The sequence below is a fragment of the Lissotriton helveticus genome, chromosome 2_1, assembly GCF_964261635.1.
Source record: "Lissotriton helveticus chromosome 2_1, aLisHel1.1, whole genome shotgun sequence".
Classification (NCBI taxonomy): Eukaryota; Metazoa; Chordata; class Amphibia; order Caudata; family Salamandridae; genus Lissotriton; species Lissotriton helveticus.
The window spans coordinates 603,466,111-603,487,602 of record NC_136059.1 but is presented as its reverse complement, the minus strand read 5'-3'; the positions used below and the strand labels follow the sequence as shown (position 1 = coordinate 603,487,602).

The 21,492-nt window shown below is 44.8% G+C and overlaps 1 protein-coding gene across 2 annotated transcripts in view; it reads right to left on the bottom strand.

The window, feature by feature from the left end:
• ZFYVE16 (zinc finger FYVE-type containing 16) overlaps positions 1-21,492 on the bottom strand; it is a 589,878-nt gene that overhangs the window by 95,373 nt on the left and 473,013 nt on the right. For both annotated transcript variants that reach the window (XM_078675307.1, XM_078675306.1), the window contains one exon: positions 4,097-4,202. In XM_078675307.1, the coding sequence (XP_078531433.1) occupies positions 4,097-4,202 (106 nt within the window). The remainder of the gene's footprint in view (positions 1-4,096; positions 4,203-21,492) is intronic.

Below are 21,492 nucleotides of genomic sequence, written 5' to 3'. Positions count from 1 at the left end.
TTTTTTAGTGGTATTTGACACAATATATAATTCGGGCACACTTATTAAGTCATGTTTTTACCCACAGTACCAAGAAAGCAGCATATTAACACAACAGGTATAGTACTAAGAAAAATGGTATCACATATAAATATGCCTATGCCACAATCAGAGGGTTAATTATATAATATATGTAAATCTTATATTGAGCAATTAATAACTGAGCTAGCGCAGGTATATAATCTCTGCTAATTAACTAACATGAAAGAGCTTTCAAAGTAGTCAGTGCAAAGGATAACTAGAATTAAGCAGGAATGTGCTCAAAGGTCACCCTACAGCCTTAGGCCTCGGAGCCTGGAGTAGAGGTTTTTCCAAACAATTTAACTGTTCACTACAGTAAGTCAACTCTTTGAGCCAGCTGCTATGAATCTGAGCAGACTCCCCAACCCCTCCTGTGAATTTCCAAATATTAGCTGAAATATTTTTAACTAGTCCAAGGAAGGTAATTTTTGGATCCACAGTAATTGATCCTAGCACCACCTCCCAAAATGTATTAATTTAGCAGCATGGTCATGCAACACGTAACAACCTCTCTTTCACTGCACCACACTTTCTAAGTCCAGGATCTTTAACTAACTCAAATTGTGACAAACTTAGCGAGGTAATATATAGTCCATGCTACTGAATAATAAGGTCCAAGTCTGTGAAAAACAATATTTCCAATCATCTTTGCATATGTGGTTCTGTAGTTTAGTACACCATTTACCAAGAGAGGCCAATACTGGAGTCGGGGCTTCTACCTGGATAGCATTATATATAATCCAGAGTCTAAACGGGGAATATAATATTAATGTCAAGGATTTGAATTTCTGTGGTTCATAGAAGAATGTAGGAAATTCACATTTGCATACCGCACACGGTATATAATATATAAAAACATCGAAAGGGGTGTGGTTGGTGGTAGTTATGGCATGAGTTTAAATCAAATGTCCTTCTTTAAAGATCCTACCACGTATAGTGAGATCAAGCATGTGCAACTGTAAAATGGTTGATTTCTCTTGTGTCAGAGCCAGGTTGGGATGACTAACAAAAAGGAAATTCTGGGGAATATATGTTGTATAACTTGGCTCTTAGATGAAGTTTCTTCCATGCCTTAATAGAGCAAATGACTGTTGCTTATTCTAATCTCCAATCTGATCTAGGGGAGTTATGCATTGCATGGCTACCAGAAGGCTTCTTAGCTCTTACACCATTCAGCAAACCCTTGGACCGGACCACATAAGGGATCTGAGGGAGCAACTAATTAAGGAACAGGCAGGTCTTCAAGAATTTTCTGAAGATGGGTTCTGAGTCTATTTGGAGCAGTATGAGCGGCAAAGAGTTTCACACTTTTGGGCCACGTACTTAAATGAAAGACTTCCCTATCTTGCTCTGCGGATTTTAAGTACTGTTGCAAGAAGTGCATTCGCCGATCTCAGGGACCCTCGAGGGTTGTGAGGTTCAATGAGAGCAGGTAGTTGTTGGGGTCCTTTGTTAGAGAAGACCCTATGAGCGATGCAGAGAATTTTAAACGTCAACAGCTGCTCAATGGGGCGCCAATGATGGTTAGCCAGTGCCCCTATTACTGACTGGTGCCTTGGAATATTGAAAAGGAGGTGGGCTGCTGCATTTTGGATGACTGGTAACCTTTTCATATAGACAGTTCCTGTAATACAACCAGGAGATTATCAGGGCCTGTATAATGATCCATTAGGAAAGGAAGGGCAAAAGATCTAACACTTTCCTCAGCAATCTTAGTATTTCAAAACAATTTATTGTCAGTTTGTTGACCTGTGATTCCATAGTGAATGAGTTATCCAGGCAGATTCTCAGGTTTTTACAAGATTTTTGGGGCTAGGTGTATCCTCTAGGCACTCCAGCCAGGAGAATAACACCTAATTGGACAAATTGTTACCTAAGAGCATAAGCTCAGTCTTGTCATAGCTAAGCTTTAGGCGAAGCAGGTCATCCAGTCAGCCACCTCTTTTAACAAGGGTCAAGCTGTTGACAGTTGAAACCATTTTCCAGAGAGATAGAAACAACTAATTGGGTGTCGTCTGCGTACGAAACTATAGTCAACCCAAGGGTTTGTACTATCTCTGCTATGGGGCGCATGTAAAGACTGAAGTAGAGCCCAACATTACTCCACATTTCAGAGGGAAAGTGTCTGAGTAACTCATTTGGTCTAACACTTGGAAAGTTTTAACATCAAGAAAAGACATCAAACATTTAAGTGCGCAGTCACTTATTACAACATCTTTAATCCTCTGAATGAGTGTTGCATGGTCCACTGTATCAAATGCACCACTGCGGTCCAAAAGGATGACTGTTGCAGAGCCTTTTTGGTCTACGAGTTGCCCAAGTTCTTCTACCATGGCCAGAAGTGCTGATCAGTTATATGCTGAGGTCTAAACCCTGTTTGGGTTGGGTGATTGACTTTATTGGATTCCAGGAAAAGGGAGAGAAGTTGGAGGATTACGTTTAATGTATGTATTGTGATTTGGAATATAACAGCATTAATAGATTGGGGGGATGCATTGCCCTTTTTGATTGCCACGTGAGGCGGGGCGGTTGGCGGGTGGTTAAAGTACCAATAATGTTCAAAATGTGCTTGTGTTTATATGTAATACGGTTCAAGATCCTTAGCCATAAAGTCCCCCCCCCACCCCACCCATGGTTATACAGGAGTATCCTACCCAAGTCTATGTTGTCTAGTAGCCCAAAACAACCTAATAGTTAAAAATCTAACAGTCCAGAAAAAATGTTTTATATACAACTAGAGAAATGTTTAGAAATAAGTACAGCAATTTTGGTACGATTATCATCTGCATCAAAGCTAGTCGACCTGCCAAGAAAATGGAGGTGTAATCCAGGAATTGACTTGCTCTTCCATTCGCGCAACAGTGAAGCCATCATTTTCCATGATGGCAGTTTGTGCATAATGGCTAATCCACATACCTTTATTGATTCTCTGCACCATTTTATTGGATAATCGAATGGGCGGTCTGGTGTATTCTGAGTGAGGGGGAGTGTTCAGGGGTTTATTTCAGTTAATAGCGAGACCAGACAGGAAACTAATGATCTCAGGTACCAGTGGTGATAAATTATTGCTCCAAACACTAGCTGAATAGCACCGTAACATCCACATCACATAAAGTGATGAAAAAATACCATACCCTTTGTAACCATGACCACTATCTGAATAATGCTGTCTGAGCTTACGAGCTAACGGTTCAATTGCTACAGTGTAAACAAAGGGAGACAGTGGAAATATGTGTTTGATACATCTAGAAGTTACAATTGGATTGGACAAATAGCCATTCACCAAATCCATGCAGTGGGGACAGAGTAAAGCCAGCCAAACACCAAATCATAGCCCAGTACTGTATGCTGTTGCCCATGCAACTAGCATGGTCAGGATTCAGGCCCACAGATCTAATAAAATTGTGATTCTCACCTTATTCCAAAGCCAGCTGCAGTCTATTCCTCACTGCAGTACCCACCAGAAGTCAATGATGTCCATGGCACACTAGGTGGTACTATCACAAATCCAGAAATTTGGTGGCGCTCCACCCAGATGCAGCACCACCCGGGATTCGTCGGCAGCAAAGATGAGTGAATGTCCTGGCGGCCACGGCTACTTCATGGATCACTCCTACTACAGTTACGCTCTAGCTCAGAGTGCACCTGCCCACGAGACCCAAGTACCTTCAAGGCCCGCCTAAAACCCACCAGAGCTGTTCCTCTGTAACCATCCTTGTGCCCGGGAGCAGGCAAAGGGTGCGGGAATCTTCAGTGCAGGAAGTGGCATCTCTTAGCTGCAAGCCCCAGCATGAATACACATAGATACAGCACGTGTCCCTGTAGATACCCCGGCAGCCCATCTGCACTACAAGTTTGACCTCATCTAGCCAACTAGGAGTTTGTTATCCTGCTTCGGGACAGCATAGTTTGGACACCTTACACCACAGATGTTGATAGGCATTTACAAGTAAGACCGTAATATGTACAACCATAAGTGCCTTAGTGTCAAGGAATAATAAGGGACAACATTTATTCATGAGTTACAAATTCTTACCTCAGTACATCTCACCAGTTTGTCATTTGCTTCAAAGTCTGATTCCGGAGTGATTTTATCACTAAGAATTCCTGCTAGAGATTGTCCATCAATAGGGCTGATGACACTGTGGGAAAACAATGCAAAAAATAGTTAGTAGAGAGAAACACAAAGAAGTAAAAGATACCAGACTTTTTATTTTCCTAAGCACATAGATAGTGAAGTAAATCACCTAAAGTTCGACTCCATTTTATGTATGTATGTATCTTAGGTAAAGGAGGTCGCCATCTTCTCCATATTAAAAAATGGAAGTCACCATCTTTCCTAATTTATGCATAATCATTGTCATGTTTGCCGTTTAATGCATACGTCATCTGGCCTCATCTTAGAACTGTGAAAGCGTCAAATCATTCGACTAATGACACAGATATAACACCTGATGCAACAGTCTGGGACAGGAATCTACTCTTCAACTTGTCAAGGTCAAATAAGAACCGATACAGTCATATAGCCGAAATAGTATAGTCTGAATTGACGTCTTTTTATCTTATATGCTCATAAAGAAATACCTGGAACACACACCTTGATGCAATGACAACAAAGGGGACAGTCAGGATTCCTAGGGTGGGAAAATGCAACAATGGAAAAGAAGATCCCTAGGTTGGTCTAAACAATATTAAGACCTAATCTAACACATATATGATGTAAAAGAATCAGTGTACACAAAAATCCATTAAAACTTAATTTTATTATGTTGATATAAATTAATTCGATCTGATCGTAAAAGATATATAAATAGTTCCACATATGTAAGGTACTGAACCGTATTACAACGTTCATCACAAAATAAACATATCTACAAAGAAGTATAAAAAACTAACGTGCATATTGACCCAGCATAAAGAAAGATAAATGGTTTTCATATAATACTAAATTCAGTCAGAGTATGATACATCCAATCTATCAAATGAACCGTAATTTCATCCAGCGGCTCCACTCAGTCAAGCTTGACTGAAAGGGGTATTCCCCATTCTCTGGGTTTTCTACTTCTTGGATTCCAATTTTTAATAGAGTCTGTTCATTATGGCGGCACCTATTGTGATAGCGGTTAATTACATAGAAGCAGTTACTCAGCATCTGAAAGATCGAGGTGTCACCCATAAGGGAAGGGGGGCAGTTTCTTCTGTAATAGCTGCACATGCGACGTATGCCTTTGAGATGTTTTACTCATGGGTGGAGTCCGAGCCGTTCGATGTTTCCTCAGGGCACTTTGTGCCTATACAGCGGTATATCTGCCAGATCACTATAGGGCTTAACAAGGTTCAGGAATCCCCTTAACCTACCGGGAACACCAGAACTGGTTTGCTGGTCAATTGCTACAGATGCATAGAAATGTTTGTTTGGAGTCCCTGAGCAATGAAGGGGCTACTTGGCCATACTCCCGTTTCCCGCCCCAACATCTTAACAGCAGCTGAAGTGGTAGGGTAGTTAAGTTACGCAGTTGCCTTGTATGGGAGCCTTGTATAGGAGACTTGTACAATTCGTAGTACATTGAGCTCCAGACAAGTTGTCGAAGCAGAACCTGACTCTCCTACATAAGTACAACCTATTAGTCCACAGATTATCAACGCTATAATGGAAATAGTGCCCACGAAACGCAATGAAATAGCTTTTGGATTGCTCGTAAGACCATTCAATTAGAAGCAGTGTATCCATACCCTCCCCCAAAAGATAAATATAGAATACAGACTATGTGTCTTTTTCTTAGAATGGTGCCAGTAGTAGAGGAGTGCAACAACTGGGGAAGCAGCTTTGTGTTAATTTACACTAGTATGCATGGTATTCTTCATTGGCAGTTCTCCCTGATATTTTTAGACAGGTACAGAATGAGCACAGAACTGCACCAGTTCTGGACTTCGGAATTAAAGTTAATGGGGACATTTCCTATAGTGTCCTCTATTATCCTAAGCTCTATTAGGAGAGAGGCTTCAGTTCTGTCTTACGTCAGAGAGTCAAAGCAGTTCAAGACCGTGAACGAGAACTACCGAAAATAATCGTGGAAATGTATACTGCTGTAGGTAGGATACCTTGGGTACCCTACCTGTTAAGCCACACTTAAAACCTAAAAGTGACATTGAAGGTCCTGTTAAAGAGAAATCTGCAACGGAAGAGAAGAACGAACAGACACGGAAAAGAGGAAGACTGAATCACCTGCTTCTCGGGAGTCCAGCAGGGGTGGTTATAACTGAACAGACCCTAAAACAATTAAAAAACCCTCTGCCACACATCTAAATCTTCTCCGCCAGGCCAGAAATGCCTACACTACAACAGAAACATCCTCAACTCAAAAAAAGAATTCTTCAGATCTGAAGTAGGGAAGGCCAAGAACAGACCCCACAAGCTCTTCAAACTAGTCAAACACCAATCTAATAAATTGGCCAAAACATCAAAAGAAACCCCCCAAGTCCCTAATATCCTCCGAGGAATTCTCCTCTTTCTTCGCTGACAAAATCATAGCCTCAGGAAACTAACTCAGTACCGCCACATACTCTCAACTCCTTGCGGACCTGCCTGCTCCTGCCCCAACGCCCCCCACAGATTTCACATAAAAATCAAGCTCACTGGACCGACTTCAAAGTCTATGACGAAGATTCCATCTCTAAAATCCTATCGACCTTAAACGCGAACAACCATTTTAATGACCCGCTCTCCTTCAACTGCCTAGCCGCCGTTGCCCAATCCATTATTCCCAGCTGGACTGCAATAATTAACGCCTCTCTCTGGCACGGATCGATGCCTGACTCTTTGAAAGCCAGCAAAGTCCTCCACATTTTGAAAAAGCAGACGCTTGATCCTGCTTCCCCTGACAACTTCAGACCCATCTCCAACATCCCTCTCCTAGCCAAAGTGCTGGAGAAGTGTGTGCAACAGCAGCTAAGTTAACACATCAACAACTTCCACCTACTCGATGACTTTCAATTCAGATTTAGACCTGGGCACAGCACTGAAACCACCATGCTCCACATCGTTGATGATGCCCTCCAAGCCCTTGACCAAGGCAAAACATGTCTCCTAATCCTGCTAGATCTATCCTCGGCCTTCGACATGGTCAACCAAGAAAAACTACTTGAATGCCTCAAACTCAGGATGGGATTGGAAGGCTCTGGTCTAGAATGATTTAGGTCCTTCCTTCATAGCCGATCACAGAGATTCCTAATCAACGGCAACTTATCTGCTCCCTCCCCGGTCACGGTTGGAGTCCCCTAAGAATCAATCCTGTCCCACACCCTCTTTACCCTTTACCTTGAACGGCTCGCTGAAGCACTACGCACTGCCAATATCTCCTATCATATGTATGCTGACGACACTCAGATCTACATCAAAACCTCATCTCTAGAGGAGATCATCTCCCTGAACGAAGCACTGAAACTGACTGTCCAATGGCTCGCCCCCAATCAACTCAAACTCAACGCAAGGAAAACAGAATTTCTCCTAATTTCCCCCCTAAAACCAACCCTGAGATGCAAATATGGATCAAGGATATCTAAGCCTTAAATTGCCCACCGACCATCGGGGACTCGGCCAAATCCCTGGGAATCACCCTGGACAGCAACTTGAACATGGTAGACCACGTCAACTCAAGGGCCAAATCAGCCAGATTCCACCTGAGCTACCGAAGGAAATTGAAACCCTTCCTCATACTCCCGACCTAAAAATGGCAGTCCAAGCACTAGCCATCCCTAGACTGGAGTATAGCTGTTCTACCCTCTCGGGTTTAACCAAGATTTCCCTGGCACCTTTAAAAGCTTGCCTCAATACAGCAGCCAGGCTACTTACCAGCACAAGGGAATTCAACCACATTTCCCCACACCTGAAAGCTCTGAACTGGCTTCCTCTTGAGGCAAGAATACAGCTTACACTAGCTTGCATTAGAGACAAGCTTTATACTCAAACTCCCCTGCATATCTTGCACGGAAACTTGTGATTTCTGGAGGTATCAGAAACTCCCGGTCCGCCAGAGACCTCCTGCTGCAACCTGCTCGCTTCTGGAAAAAAAACAACTTTCAATCATGCTTTCTCTGGGGCCGTTCCTAGAATATGGAACTCTCTCCCACCCGCCATCAGAAGAATCCCTTCTCTGTCTCGTTTCAAAAAGAATACCAAAACCTTCCTTATGGGAAAATTCCTCGTTTAAATTTTGCCTTCAACCACCACTATGACCCTGATACAAGACTGGCTATTGCCTCCTTTCGGATTTCCTAGTCACCCCACCAAGAAACCTGTGGTCTTGTCTTGAGTAATTGTAAATGTAATCTGTAAATACTTGTCCTATCTCTTATGTATTCTGCACCCCGCCACCTCCTAATTGATTTTTTACTCTTGTGATTCTAAGTCTTTTTGTACAATCCTATGATTACTGTAAAGCGCTCTGATACCCTAACGGGTCAAGTTCGCGCTCTATAAAACATAAAATAAATAAATAAAAACCTGAACGGTATAGGTATTTTGATAGATGCCCTTCGCATTCTTTTTAGGACCCTGATGTTAAAAGAACAGAGAGGGGGAGCCAATCGAGTCCCCTTGCATAGTCACAAAACTTGGAATCACTCTCCTACGGTGACGCTACTCCCTTACGATGGTCTCTTCTATGCCACAAAGTGACATGACTGGGTTTGAACAATTTAAAATATTAAAAAAGCAATGGCAAAGCCAAAAGTTCTGGCCTTGATCACCAGTCTTTTGGCTTTGTCACTGTTCACCACATGGGGGGTGGGGGGTTGGTTATAGAGGAAAACGGCCCTCCAAGACACATCAAACTCCAGTGATACATATACTGTATACCAGAGGAGTATCAAAGGAGGAAGGAAGAAGATTGGAGCCTGCGGCCAGAGCACAAGAAACCTGTATTAATACAAGCAGAAGTGAGAAGCTTAGAAGGTGAGAATAACTACTTAAAAGGTGAGTGAGACTGATCATTTAAAACCAGACCACCGCTGTCTACGCTATGTCACTGTACTTCAAACCACTGCACTGTACACCACTGCTTTCTACATTGTTGCAGGGTTTCTGTACTCACACAGAACTGTGCACAGAGGAGTGGAACCTCGGCAAATTAGGGTGTCCCAAAACTTACCTTAGCAACCAACTCACCCCTTACCGAGCTAGCTACAGTGTCTCATTGGACATATCAAACTCCCAATGTTTAGACAAACCAGAACATGAACTTACAGTACCTCAGGGTACGTGGGACTCATGAACACTCTTTCGTTATATTATCATTACAAACCAGAACATGGAGTAAAGAAGACACATGTGCATTTGAAATGTTTATTTACTAATGCCGTCTTCTCAGGCGCAGTATCTTAGATAATACAAGTATACTTATTATCAGTATCAAAATTATCAGCATAGTTACTAAGACATAAAAAGCGAATGGTGACAGCATGTTAACATGCTGTAATGAATACTCCCATGGTGCAGGAAGAACGGTGCAAATTTCTGGACGTTAAAGCGAAACTTCGGGCCCTGCAAATCGACTACGCATTACTCTATCCGGCTAGGCTTCGGATCACTTATCAAGCACGCCAGAAGATTTTCACGAACCCACAACTGGTGGAGGACTTCATTAAACAAGTGAAACGTTCAATGCACCAGCGTAGGGAGGAGGCGGAGGATCCTGCTAGCGGAGACGACCGACTCGAAGTTGATGAACATTGACCCTGCTGCGACTCTACCATCGGATGTTGCAGTGGTTCCTGTCTGTGAGTACCGATATGTAGTACACAAAGAGATGGGGGCTATGGATGTGGCCTGTCCGTCTTCCACTTCATGATTACTTGGGCGAGGGCTGAGGCCTGGGACACGCTGAGACTGAACTGAGTCGCCAGGTACCCCCTCTCTCCTGGCAGCTGAGCTTGGTCTGCCATGGGCGGCTGAGGGAGAAGAGGGGTTGTTGTGTTGCCACCTAGAATGGTCCCTAACGGGTATTACCCATGCTGTTACTGTTATTGTGGCAGGGATTGTTATTGTCCCTGGTTGTTGAGGGAGGTGGGGAGGGTTGGGGGGGAGCTAGCACTGGCGAGTTGGGGCTGCCTCTGTGGGAGGAGGGGGGGGCTTGGGGGACTGTTTGGTTGATGAATGACCTGTATGAAGTTCTGATACACAAGCAAGGTACCGTGGTATTGTATCTGGAGGGAGTGCGTTGGGTTGGAGCTGTTTATGCAAAGCGCTTGGGAGGTATACACTGCATTATTTTACAGCACAGTCAGTTCAATCACTATTGGTGCGAAGCCTGATACTCGATGTAATTTTCTATCTTGGAATGTACGGGGACTGAAAGATGCACGTAAACGTAGACATTTGTTAGCATATTGGGACAGACACGATGTGCAGGTGATTATGCTACAGGAGACTCATATCCCCCCGTCAGCTGCCTCTACGTTTGGTGCGAGATGGGCGGGAGTGCGAGTTTTCTCAAATTTCTCCTCCTATGCTAGAGGCACTGCCATTCTAATTCATCGAAACCTCCCATTCATACTACAAGGGCAACAAACTGATAAAGAGGGTAGATATGTCATTGTATGGGGAAGGTTGGGCGGGGAGACTGTTACCATTGCCAACTGTTATGCTCCCAATGTTGATGACCCGCATTTCTTCACCCGCCTATGGGGAGGTATAGTGGATATTGGTTCCAGATATCTAATCTGGGGCGGAGATCTTAATGTGGCCTTACACCCGAGAGTGGACAGAGCTGATGGATGCTCCACATACCATACTAAGGCGAGGGACTCCCTTGAGGGGATAGTTGAGGAGGGGGGATTGGTTGATAGCTGGAGGCACTTACATCCTGACTTGCTGGAAGGCACACACTTTACGTCCTACACGGGCACGTGGGCTAGACTAGACTACATCTTCGTGTCCCAGAATTTGGCCCCAAATATTCTCACTACTCGACATTTGCCCAGAACACAATCCGACCATTGCCCTGTTTTCCTATCGTTAGATCTGCCTGGATTCCACAAACCACGTCCGCCCTGGCGACTACATCCGAATATCCTCATTGACACTGTCTTCCGCGAAGAACTCCGAGTCGACATAGTAGATTTCTTCCCCCGAAATAAGGACACGGTGGACAGTGTGGAAACGGTGTGGGAGGCATTCAAGGTCACGGTGCGGGGGTGGTGTATAGCTAAAAGCTCGGGGGTGCTCAAGGATATCCAACGTACGCTAGGCAGACTGGAAGATGAGCTGAGAGCTTTGGAAACTCGCATGGTGCAGGGGCTAGATGGGGAGGCACACAGCGCGTTCAGAACTAAATTATCAGAGTACGAAGCGGAAGCGCAGAGAGAGGTGCATTTCAGAGGGAAACACTGGCGAGCCCGCGCTTATAATGAGGGAGGGAGACCAGGAAAAGCGTTGGCCATGGCGGTCAGAATGGCTCGAGGTTCAAACGCTATCTTAGAACTGACGGCGGCGGATGGGGTGGTACACAAGGACAACGATGGTATACTCCACACACTCCGGACACACTACGAACAGTTGTATACCTCGCGAACCGCTGGGGAGTTTGACCTGGACGGCTATCTGGGGGATATAGCGCTCTGCTGGCTTAGCGACGTCCATAGACAATTTCTGGGGGCACCACTTGAGCTGGATGAGGTGCGAGATGCCATAATGTCCCTGAGCAACGGGAAAGCGCCGGGTCATGATGGTCTCCCCGCGGAGTTTTATAAATGCTACGTGGAGATTATGGCTCCGGTGCTCCGTGAGGTCTTTAATGATGCGATGGAAGTGGGGGTGCTCCCGAGATCTATGCGAGAAGTCATAATAACGTCTTTACTTAAACCCGGGAAGAATGCCACACAGTGTGACTCGTATCGTCCACTTTCGTTGCTGAACTGCGACGCCAAAATTCTTGCGAAGGTCCTTGCGACCAGACTTTCCTTACTACTGACCACGATCATTTTGCCTGACCAGTCCGGCTTTGTCCCCACGAGATCCACGTCGCATAACCTCCGCACAGTATTTTCCCTCATTCAAACTGTACATCCGGAGATTCCCCTAGCCGGGGTGTTTTTGGACGCCTCGAAGGCATTCGATTCCGTGGAATGGGGATTCCTCTTCGCAGTCTTGCGAAAGATGGGGTTCCCCCCCATCTTTGTGGCCTGGGTGCGATTGCTCTATACCTCTCCAACGGCGAGAGTGCTTGCAAATGGTCAACTTACTGCTGAATTCGCGATCACGAGGGGGACCCGGCAGGGGTGCCCCCTTTCCCCTTTACTGTTTGCGGTGGCAATTGAGCCGCTGGCTTGTCGAATTCGGCAGCTCCACAAACCCAGCGCCTTCAATTGCTTTCAGCGCCAACTCTCCATCTCGCTATATGCCGATGATGTTACGCTTTACGTTAAAGACCCCCAGGCTAATCTTAATCCACTACTGCGGGAGTTCGTTACCTTTGGCTGCCTTTCGGGTGTCTCTATTAATTGGAACAAGTCACAGCTCTTCCCGCTGACACCAGCGGTTGCCGAGTTCCCGCTAGATTACCCGCTCGAGTGGTGCTCTTCGGAACTACGCTATCTAGGGATACAGATATCGAGAGACAAAGGGGATACCTTGAGAATGAACTACGGGGTGGCCATCACAAAACTGACAGATTCAGTGACACGATGGATCAAATTGCCCTTGTCCATGGCGGCGAGAATCTCCCTGGTAAAAATGGTGGTACTGCCGCGCTTCTTATATCTATTCCTTAATATTCCCTATCATCCAGGCGCGTTTTTTTTTAAAACTTTGCGCTCTGAACTTATCCGATTGGTGTGGGGGGGACGGCAGGCCCGGCTCCGCTGGGCGGTAATGACACAACCCTATAGGGCGGGGGGCTTCGATGTCCCGGACTTCGAAATTTACTATTTAAGTGCCCAAGCACACTACTTGTATCATTGGTTGCGCCCAACCGCTTTCATGCCGCAGGTGGCAGCGGAGGACTGGATAGCGCATCCACTGCCATTGGCTGGAGTGGTGCACGCCCCCGCAGCTGCCCTGGAGATGCATTCCAACACGGTGTCTTGCACGATAGGGGCTTGGCACGACATTGGGAAGCGACTGCAAACACCGTTACTCTATGCGACCCATATGCCGCTATCCTACCACCCACGGATGACTCTCCTGCAGGAGGTAGGATTCCAACGAATGTGCAGGAGGCTGAAGGTGGGGGTGTGGGGTGATCTATTCCGTGATGGGAAGTTCCGCTCTCGAGATGACTTTTTCGGAGATAGCGCACATAACCCTCTGGAACTTTTCTATTACCTACGGCTTCGGGAAGGCTTGAGAGCCTTATTGCCGGATTTTCCTCATGAACCCCCTAGTCTAGCTCCGCTCACAGTAGTGTTGAATAGCTCTGATGGTGCACACCTAGTTTCGAAACTATATAAGTGTATCCGAGAGGAACTACCGGTAGTGACTAGTGTGGCTAGAGCACACTGGGCAGAAGATTTTGGTAGTGATATTACGGATGCACAATGGGATTACTGCTGTGATTTGTCAGGGGAGGTGATGTCCAGCTGCCGCTTTAAAGTCATCCATTACAAATTCCTCCATAGGCTGTACTACACTCCAGCTCGGAAGTTTCGATTCGGGCTTGCTGCCTCCGACAGATGTGAGCGATGTGGGCGGGAGGGAGCGGACTTCTTCCATTTATCGTGGACCTGCCCGCAAGTACAGGACTACTGGGCGCGGGTCTGTGAGGGTCTATCCCACATGATAGATGTTACGCTGACCCCAGATCCACTGTTGTTCCTCCTAGGCTATACTGCACAGGTAGCACGATCCGTTAGGAAATTCACTAATGTTGCACTACTGCTGGCACGCAGACACTTGGCATGTAGATGGGGCCGGGGCCGTGCTCCTAAGTTCAAGGTTTGGATGACCGATATGCTATACTGTCAGGAACAGTACGGGGTTTTTTCGGAACTGCTACCTCTGCACTCGAGACCTGCGGACATCTGGGGCCCCCTACAGACTTACCTTCTCAATACAACCTCGCATGGGATGGAAGACACTGACAATGCCGGCACTACACACACACAGGTTATATAGCCGGCAGGCTCTCATTCATCACTTCCTGACTCGTGCTGGGAGAGGTATATTGGAGGGTTGTGGCAAGGTTAGAGATGTATCCATTCTGATGCTTCCTTCCCAAGGTCTATGTATTATTTGACTGATGGACATCCTTTGTAATTGTACTGCGTGCTTATCATCGCTGTTTTCTTTTCAGGCACTATCTAACGCCAATGCATAGCCTTGTTATCCCTAGCTATCCTGCCTTGACACCTTCTTGAATTTCCCTTCCTGATGGAACTGCTACGTTGCTTCCACTTGGTATAGTGCCCCTGTCCCCTTGCACAACGTGGTGCTACTATGGACTCCTGATTCTGTTACGCCATGTCATGCCTTCGATGACTGTACACTTTCCTTAATCGCTTCCCTGCACATGTGATTTGATATGTATGTATAGCTTCCCTTGTATATTACTGATGGTCGACCCTGACTGCACTCCCTAGATCTGGAACGTTACTGCCTCTGATTGTAATACTACCAGTGTATCGCTGCCGGCCTTGCATGGTTGTAGGCACACTGCTGTGTATGACTGCTTGAATGTTAATAAAAGTTTATAATCCAAAAAAAAAAAAAAAAAAAAAAAACATGCTGTAATGAATAAGAGTTAACAACACTTATATCTCACCCTCCCTAACACATATATTATATTATTAGCTAAGAAGGTCTCTTTGGGTTGTTTTAGGGCGGACCCATACCTTAGTGTCCTAGCATGAAGGAATCACATCAGCATACACCAGCTCTCTCTGCATGTGCACCGCATCAAGTGTGTTAACAATTCTCGTGCAAAGCAATATCAATCCCGCCTCAAGCCCAAGTTGGCAAAGGCTGCACTTGTGTTATGACTATGAAGGCGTGGAGATCAGACCTCATAACAATTCCATATCGTGTTGCTCCTGAAACTTCAGCACTCTCCGTGCAGACATGGTTTATTAAACAAAACTGATATCAGAGCAATAACATATTATTCTCACATACACCACGGCAAACCACTAGGTTGAAAGCTAAGTCAACAATTAAGGGTCGTGTGCAGAAGTTGCAAAAAAGGAAAAATGGCGTTTAAATCTCAAATGTACCTATGCTAACTTAACACGATATAAGGATATATAGGAGCTATACAACACCCCCCCATGATCCGAGAACGGACTAAATAAGATAACAGAAGTGCCATCACATGAGAGCAGAATCCAATTATAAACGAGCATGAATAAAAATTCAAATATAAAAACTAATGCTAAAAAATAGCCCACAAGTATAATGTGGCTCAAGCCAATAGGCAAGCAAAAATAAAATGTCTTGACCAAAAGTCAATAAAATCAAGGAAATGCTATCAATCAGCATGTCAATTTGAGGCATTGTCTATGATAAGACTGTATATGAAAAGTAAGCCGCAACAGCCTCCAGGAGGAAGTCACTGTCCTCATCCGAAAACAGTTCAGCCATCCAATTTAAAAGATGAAAGGAACATACGTGATCTTCCAGCACCGGATCCTCTATAACCATCAGAGGACAGCTCGGTGGGTTTTCAAGAAAACTTCGTTCCAAGAAATTTCGCGCTGCCGACAACACATCCCAGGGACCCATTAGTCCATGTGCCACCGCCAAGGCCATAATCCTTTCGTCAGAACAAACCAACTCGTGAGCAATGATAGGACTCATCAGTTGATCAAAATCGACGTCAGAAGATATTGGTCCGCAGAGACACAAATCAATGGCCCAAAGGAAATCACAGGTCAGGCAGCGAAATACAGGCTGGACACAGGTGAAATAGGAGAACCGAAAAGATAATCCAAACGCCGTGCTTAGAGTCGCCAACGGCAGTGTGCCATAATAATCAAGCATGCGGTTGCGAAACCGCGTCAGTAGCAGCTGAGCGTGGTCTTGCACAGGAAGGGCATCCATATTTAAAAAGGCAGAAAACCACCAATGCGCCAGCCGCCAATGCAAGTAAAAACGGGAACCCTCCAAATAAGGATGAAAAAATAGAATGGAAGAAGGCAGGGATGACTCCAAAAATCTTCTCAAAGGAAGTCACGAGACCACGGATGCGTTAAAGATAGAACGGACCATGGCTCCGAAATGCAAAGGCAAATCAGTATTTAAAAGAGCCTGAACCTCCGTACGGGTGTTAGCAATGTGACGCACGAAAGTTTCACGGGCCGAGCTCAAGGCCACCTCTTTCTGGGACAATAGAGCTCTTATTCTAGCCATGCCGCTGAATTCTGCTCCCAAGGTCGATATCTGTGGCCAAATGGAAGACTCCCTATGTTCACGTGTGGGAGGATAAAGAACATTTCTGCAGCAAATAACTCGCTCACTAACCGTTACTATGAAAGCTATACCTTTAATTAAACCACAACAGTTTTCATTATTGAGCATTAAATAACTACCATTTTCTAACAATTTAAACGTGGGGATGATAGCAGGAACTGGCGTGCCCTGTAAAACGCAAGCCATATTCGGTCGGTCCTTGTTACATGAACCGTGTAACTGTATGTGTCTGCACATTAAAGAATGATCTGGCGTCTCAGTACACTCATCCCCTGTTAGATAAACTTCTTGTTCATCCTTGAAACATCTGTATGTGTATGGGAGTGACCAGACCTCATGAAGAAAACCGCTACCTAAGGGTTCAAAACGACCTATTGGCACATATTTCATACAATTTGAAAACTTATATAAAGCAAAAGGCAGTGTTATTAAACCGTGGATAAGCCACGTAGCAGTAGTGGCTTCTGCCACAGAAAAAGGTAAAGACTCCAATCTTTCAATATGGAGCATAGAAAAGGAAGCATCACGCATTGAAAGCAAGCGTTGTTTGTCTGTCAAATTAAACGGGGAAAATAAAGAGGAAACGTTCATGTATCCCCATGGAACTTTACCCATTTTCAGAGTCTGAAGTGTCCATGCAAACTGCATGATTGACCGTAATTGATTTTGACCATGGTACAAAACTGACACTTCATCATGCACAATATCAACAACAGACGACACAATATTATCTAATGTGTAAATTCTAGAGGAAAGCACATTAATGCTATTGTCAACAACTGCAAGCACTTTCTCAAGATTCGCCTGATCAATAGCCCTAAGGCGTGAAGCGGCCTCAATCTGTGAGAGTTTCCAAATTTCATTGTAAACCGCATATAACCACCTTTTCGACCTGCCACTAGCTGGGCCTTTAATGAAATCATTCAAATCCACGTCTGCATTCAGTTTGGAAAGGTGATACTTAACCGCAGGTAAAGTTGAATGTTTCAGCCAAGCTTGACACAACTTGCCCACAGAGTAAGAGGTGACAGTATGACTCAAATCAAACCGGGGATCAGATCTAACAGTCTTAAAACCGTCAGATATATTCAAAAATCTTTTTTGGCAAGAATCAGCACTACGGTGCCAAAGCAGCCAACCCCTGGGATTCATACTGGAAATGTTAAAGGAGGAATTAAGAAGCAGAGCCTGTATATCTTTAATGGACAATTGAGTAAAATTACTCCAATTCTCATATTCCTCCAACTCCGGGAAAGACGGGGTGTTTAACCTTTTAGATGTAGCCAATCCAAAGCACGTGGTCTGGGAAATGGTTTCATTTAAAAACAACATATGATTTGGGATGAGACATGCACGGTGCAAAGCCTCAGTGCCTCGTACCTGCCAGGCCCTTGAACCCCAAACTGATTTAAGGTCTATTGTTTCCTTCCATAACTCATAGCCCCCAGTAACTAATTGATCTAGGAAGGCCTTCGAGTACAACAATTTTGTATCGGTAAGTCTAACCTTGGACAGTGGCTGTTTGTGAAATTTAAAATAAAAGGACTCGGGATTGGACTGGTTAAAGTCAGTGAAATAAGTATACTTTTTAAGAAACGTTTCTGAACTCCCTTGTGTAGGAGCTGGGCAATGTTCCCACTGAGTAAAATTAACAGCCTCCCTTCGGGAAGATGTTTTGTGTAAGAAGTGATTGCCATAATGTCGGTAACAGAACAATTCACCATAATTAGCAGATTCTAAATATAAATCCTCAGCATCAAAAGCAGCATAGTATTTCAAATCAGAAAACAAACTTTCCACAGCATTAACATCCCAATCATCAGAACGAATGTTTTGTTTCACCACATCCCCCATATTAACTCTTAGTACATTAGGAACATTAACGACTTCCGTTGGGCCATGAATCTGAAAACGAACTGCATCCCACGCGATTCCATCCAGAACAGGCCATGCTGTGATGTTAACCAAAGTCAAGTCTCTTTTTAATCTGTGTGTAGAATGTGAAGAGGAAAGTGGGGCCAATGTTCCATTTAAATGAGTAATGCAAGTTCTCTCCTCGACATAGTGTCCATTCATAATCCGAAAAAAATAAAATATAAAACCAATTGACATAAAAAGGTAAACCGAAAAAAGGACCAGCCAAATGTATATCCAAGGAGGAATCAAAAAATGTTTTTTAAACAGGCTAGCATATACCGCAATTTGAGAGGGTTTTTTCGAGGCAAGGGAAGCAGAGTCAAATGAAAATCTGGATTCCGTGGCTAAACGAGCTTGCAGGTCAGGCATGGACAAATCAGTGGGGTATGTATAGTCTGTCTCATCCATGTTAGTTCCGGGCAAACTATTTAATAATGGACTGGAAACAGCAGGTAATTCGATGGCCACTTCAGGTTCAATATTAGAGGCAGTGGGCATAATTGAATTTCTCACAATGGAAGGACAGGAAACAGCCGGTGTCATGCTAAGAAGAATCGGCCACTCTGTGTATCTTGACATTGTCAATAGAAATAAACCTGTTTTCCTTACGACCTGGAAGTGGTGGTAAAATGACTGTTCTTGTGCCCTTCACTCCAAGCACTGGGACTGGAGCTCGATAGGAGGGACCAAACTCTTTCTTGTTGTCGATCTTCTCTCGAACCAGTTCTCCAACTTGGGGTAGCCAGCCAACTACCGGGATCTGCAACGCATCATCCAAAGTGGAGGGCAAATGTTCCTTTGCAAGACTGTCTCTGGTCTTTTGTAGATTCTGTAAAACATTGCAATGTTCATCTGCGTCAAAGGAAGTGGCGCGAACCACAGAGTCTAGACCGTCAAGGTCAGGGACGTACATCTTGATGCCAAAGAGCATTTCGTATGGGGTCCGCCCACCCAGAGACCTTCTAGGGAGATTATTAAGAGCACGCTGCAGGCCATAGAGGTGAGCCAGCCAGTTTCTGCCAGTGCCTATAACTCGGGCTGTCAAAGATTGCTTTAAATCACGGTTCATTCGTTCAACTACACTATTACCCTCAGGTCTGTAGGGTGACGAAAACTTGACTTGGACCCCCATCGAAATCATGGCATCCTTATACGCCTTAGAGGCGAAAGCCGGACCCTGATCCGAATGGAAGGTACCACAGGCAAAAATCCCTATAAAGATACGCAAATCTCTAATGACAGTCCGTGAATCAGCGCTGCGATGTGGCCATACCCACACAAAGCGTGTGCATGAGTCAACTGCTACTAAGATGTATTTATACGCAGTATCAGATGAAAATGGACCGCAGTGATCCAAATAAACACAGCCTAGCGGTTTATTAGAAATGTACAACTGAGTCTGAGGCGGACGCGTAGCAGTTGAAGGTTTAATCTGCTGGCATATGTCACAAAGAAGGACATAATCACGCGTCTGTTTGTACAGTCCCCGCCACCAGAAACGTAATTGTAATTGAGTTACAGTGGCCGAGACGCCCGCATGCGCAGACGCCACACCTTCATGAGCCGCTGTAATCAAGTCTGCTCTGCGATCCGAGTTGGGAATCAGCCGTTCCCCAACATCAGGAATTGTCACAAAAGGAACCTTTTCGGGACTTAAGTGGTATTTATACTTCGAAGGGAATCCCGCAGGATGTTTACTTCCCTTCTCAGAGGCAGCAATCGCTGCCAAGATGTCGCTATCAATCTTGGTTTTAGACCTAGTAACTGCTGCAACTAAGTATGTAGATACTGCTGATCTCGCTGCTTCATCAGCAAGCGAGTTGCCAACAGCGTGAACTCCTACGCGCTGATGACCGAGAGTATGAATCACATAAACGAGTGGCAACATAGCCTTAAGCTCTGCCACTCGAACCCAGATCATTTTATGTTTTATTGTGCTACCCTTGGAATCATGAAAGTCATTTTGAATCCAAAAGAACAAGTTTTCATTGTAAGACTGGACACAGTAGTAAGAATCACTTACAATTAGAGTAGTAACACTTGGATCTGCGTACTCCAAAGCTAGTAAGAGAGCACGAAGCTCTGCCAATTGTGCGGTGCAATCGCCCAGGGGCAACGTGTGCACTTCCCTGGAAACGAACTCATCATTCAACATAGCACCGACCACAATGGCGCATGCGGAAACGTAGGCATGTTTAGAGCCATGCGCAACCTGCGCCGACCCATCAGTGTAAATGATGCAATGGAAGTCCTCCAAAGGTCGCATAGCCAGAGGAGCGGGATGAACAAATTCATACTGCAAGTACTCCTGCGACCGTAAGGAAGCGTCAAAAATAAACATGACATCCGTGGATGACAATGACGCAGCCCACTGAATCCACCGAGGGTGCAAAGCTTTCGAATTCGGTACACTGGCTTTCGTGACTGCCTCCAAGTGAGGACAGGGTGTTACCACCAGCATGCGTTTCCCCTGAGACAGTGCTCGTTCCTTTAGAATAGCCATCTGTACAGCAGTTAAAACCTTTTCCACTGTGGGAAACCGCATCTCAGCCGAAGTGTACAAGTGTGACTTGTAAGCAATAGGTACTGTGTCACCTTCATTAAAAGTGAGGTATGTGAAACCCACCGTCCCAGGAATTATTCTTATTACCAGGTTGGTGTGGTTATCACGAGTCAGTAAATATTTAGAAGCGAGCAGATCAGCCTGCAAGGATTGCAAAATGGCTGAATGCTCAGGCAGCCAGCATGATTTTGAGAAAGTTGGTTGTATCAAAGCATATAAAGGCTTGATACGCTGGGCATAATCCGGAATGTAAGTTCTGCCGAAATTCAAAAAGCCCAGTAAAGATTGTAATTTTTTCAGTGTTGTTGGAGCGCGCAATTGTGCGCACTTCTCTAAGAAGTGAGGAGCCAAACCTCTACCCTCATTGTTGAGCTCATAGCCCAAAAACAACACTGTGTGTTCTGCAATGTGCGATTTTGCAAAATTAAATTTGTAACCCATGTCTGCAAAGGTACAAATTATGGAATTCACTCGACACAGATGCATCCAAATTTCGTCTGTGAGATAAATATCATCCACATAAGAACATGCATCCGGATCGATTCCCTCCAAT